Source organism: Cariama cristata, unplaced genomic scaffold (genome assembly GCF_000690535.1).
Source record: "Cariama cristata isolate BGI_N322 unplaced genomic scaffold, ASM69053v1 scaffold4138, whole genome shotgun sequence".
Classification (NCBI taxonomy): Eukaryota; Metazoa; Chordata; class Aves; order Cariamiformes; family Cariamidae; genus Cariama; species Cariama cristata.
This window is the reverse complement of record NW_009631530.1, coordinates 11,851-15,349: the sequence shown is the minus strand read 5'-3', so window position 1 is coordinate 15,349 and position 3,499 is coordinate 11,851. Positions and strand designations below refer to the sequence as shown.

General features: G+C 49.1%; 1 protein-coding gene across 1 annotated transcript in view; it reads right to left on the bottom strand.

Annotated features, from left to right (window-relative positions):
- Position 1: 1 nt before the first annotated feature.
- The window catches only part of MREG (melanoregulin), a gene marked incomplete at both ends in the record, with an annotated part of 11,330 nt that continues 7,832 nt past the window's right edge, over positions 2 to 3,499 (bottom strand). The window contains 3 exons of the mRNA XM_009705986.1: positions 2 to 94; positions 475 to 638; positions 2,382 to 2,472. Coding sequence (XP_009704288.1) covers positions 2 to 94; positions 475 to 638; positions 2,382 to 2,472 — 348 coding nt within the window. The remainder of the gene's footprint in view (positions 95 to 474; positions 639 to 2,381; positions 2,473 to 3,499) is intronic.

Sequence of the window (3,499 nt, the reverse complement as noted above, 5' to 3'; positions counted from 1 at the left end):
TCTCGTCCCCTCTTTCCCCGCTGGGTCTCTTCGGGTACACCACGCTGGCCATCTTGAAGAACTCATCCGCAGCGTCCAGAGCTATGAGCCGATCCTGCCAAAGCAACAGGGTTTTACGGTCACTACGGGCTGCTTCGGGCAGCTCCCTGGTCAGGGTCCTCCCTCCACAGCCACTCTCGGGTTAAGCAAGGCGTCAGGTCTAATCTTCTCCCGCTTTGTTAACAGGCTGCAAGAGCACCCAGTTGCACAGGACTAAAGGAACTTTGAGGGGGGCAAATTTATGGTGCTACAGCACTGACATTTGCAAGGAAGCTGAACAGCCAAGCTACAAGTGCAACATCTGATCGGGACACCCCAGATGCCACCATGTATCTGAGCATCCTCCAGTGCAGTTCACCTATCTCCTTCCCCGCACTTGAGCTCACTTGCAGAGATGCGGGCGACGGAGAGGAAGGCGTGCTAGGAGCTACTCACCACAACGAAGAGATAGCGCTCGGAAAGCTCCCAGCTGGTTGGGAAGATGTTTGTCTCTTCGGAGAGCTTTAACAAGATGTCCCGGGCTTTACCCATGTTCTGAGAGTCGCTGATGATGCTGAGTTTGGTCACGGACAAGAGGGAGTCCACTTCCTTCTGGAAACCTGGGAAAGAGATGTGGTGCAGAAACGAGCCAAACATGTGAGCAGGGTCATCCCTGAGCCCTCCAGGCTTTTGCAAGGTTCCTTATTCCCCCTCCACCTTGGGCTGCTGCGTTCCCTACTTGCTAAAACAAACTAGTGTTTTCCCCAGGCAGGCTCTGTGTCTGCAGTTGGGGTAGGTACAAGCTTGCTGATGGGGAAAAAAAAAAAAATCACAAAAACATTCAGAGCAAGTTTGCTGCTCCTTTTCCAGAGAAGGTGTACGAACATCTGCACCCAGGGTGCTGATTCAGCTCTTGCACCTTCCTGATGCTGCCAGAGCTTTCAGGGCTGGTGGGGCTTCCTGAGCACCCCAGTGACTACGCCTATACGTTGTTGGGAGGTAACAGCGATAAAAATCTTGCAGCAGTAATGAATGCGTGGGTAACTGTTCCTGTAGCAGCCAGCATCTCTTGTAGGAAGAGCATACAGGGAAGGAAAGGGAGAGGAGAATAAATGTGGGGATCTTTAAATGTCATGGCTACCATTAACGCTTCCTTCAGCTCTAGAGAGCTGGTGGTGATGCATCTCACCTGAAAACACTTATGGGGAAGGAGTGGTGGTCTTATGATTAAAGCACAGGTTCTAGATACCAAAAGATAGCAGGCTGCACGTCTCGCTTCGCTAAGGCCAAATGACCCCTGGCCTTCAGCTTCCCCACCCTTTGCAAAACAGCTCCGGAGCCATTGCGGATGAGAGGGAGATGTGGGAGACCCTTTGTCAACGTGCAGTAACAGATGTAAGGATGTCAAATGATCCCTCCCGTGTTCGGTCTGTACAGGCTGCGTGAGCACCTGGGTGGAGATGAACGCTGATATCTAGTTATGAATTTATAATGCTCCTCCCATCCAGACGCCAGAACGGCAGGTAGGGCAAGAGCAGCTGAGATATCCATCTCTTTTGCTCCCACTGATAATATCCTGGAACAGCCCAACAAGGACTCGCACATCCTCCTCTCATTAGCTGCCAACCACCTCCAGAGCATGATGCAAGTCACCAAGCTGATGTGCCGGTACGGCACACCTCCTTGGCCCCTTGTACCCCATGCTGTGTGCAATGCAATTGGGAAAACCAGGTCACACCCGTCGCTGCCTGCTCCAGAGGAGCAGCAGCTGAACACGCAGGACCGGTGGGTGCAGTTCACCCTTTGTAGGGTAGGAAATAGCAGGAGTAGGAGGGCTGTTGAGCAATTTCATTTGGTGAAAGAATTTCAAATTCACTTAGGAGCAAGCAAAGTGGGTGGTTTAGCTCTGATCAGCTGGCATGGGCTAAGGAAGAAAAACAGATGTATCTGTGTTCAAATCTAAAAGGAATATTCATTCCTTCCTGCTTACCTTGTTTAGAAACACCTAGGGTGAACTCCCAGGTATCCCTGCTAAGTTTCCACATGGAAGCTTGAAATGGATGACTCTGCATACTATTATGGGCTTGCAAGGCTTTCCCGCTGAGCGCGGTTCATGGGCTTTTTGACGTGCCTGCAGACACAGTGGCCCTGTCTCCTCCCAGCCGTGCCCGAGCTCTGGGGAGGCCCCCGCAGGCTCTCTGTTGCCATGTGGGCTACCTGCTGGCATTGCTCAGCAACCCTGTTTTCTTTTCCTCCGTTTCTCCTCTGTCAGCTTGGTTTTGTGGAGCCATTCCCATCCTCAGTCATCGTGGGACCTCTCATCCGGTACCACAGAAATTACATCCCTTTGTCCTCTAGCTTACCTAAATCCTCCAAAATGTGTTTCCACCTGCTTCTCACTTCTTTTCGGGTCTGCCGTAAGGTATAAATGTCATAGTTGAGCTTTTGCCATTCCTGCAATCAGAGGGATAAGAGAGACTCAGTCATTTGCACGTGGGGAGGTCTCCGCTGCTTTTCTAGGAATTTCAGTTTTTAGAAACAGAGCCAGAGTTGAACTGTTGATGTTGGCGCTGAGGCATCGGTATGAAGGTCGATGGCCAGGCTGCTGTTGCCCCTGAAAGAAATTACATTGCACAGCAAAGAATATTTTAGCATGACATTTGGTACAGCATCCCTGTACCTTCTCTGCTTGGGCAAAACAGGCTTCCAGCTACCTTGAAATGGGATTACAGAATTCAGCTTATGACCAAAGCGATCTCCTCCGTCAGACAGGGAGAACATAATTCCAGCCCTGTGCTTGAAATGATGATGCTGTCCTAGGCTGGAGAACAATGTGAACTTCCAAATGTAGCTCACCTGAGAGACTTCAGTCTCTTTGGTCCAAAGCCCTTACCCCAAACCTTCACGCCCCAGCTAATATCAAAACCTGAGGTTGTGAAAATACCTTATTCAGTCTTTACAGCTTGAGAAACCACAACCACATATTAACAATTACCTTCTAGAAACTATTGCAACATCTTATTTTCATATCCTTGCAGCTAAACTAGCATGGCACATTTTCTTACAGCTGATGATAGCCCACGGGAAACTAAAAGTTCGAAAAAAAGTTACTGCTCTCAGTATTATCACACATACAGTGGCTTCTCCAAACTGCTCGGCTCTCTGTTTGGCATTTAACTGGAGCTAGGCAGGTTTTCAAAAGCACTGGAAAACAAGAAAAATAAATAGGCTTTTTAAAAGGCTGGGGTACCCTTTTTAAAATAGCAGAGAAGAGGGATGCACCTGAATGGTTGCGGGCTGAGCTGGAGTCATTTGACATAATAACTCCGAGTGGCTGCAGTTAATGCCTCACTTAACTGTACGGCTTAAATCCTTGCACTTGACCTCAAGGTTGATATCTGCATAACGAGACACTGGCTAAAAGGGAAGGTTTTGAGGTTATTTATTAAAGTTACACCAGCGCAATTAAACACCTCTGTAC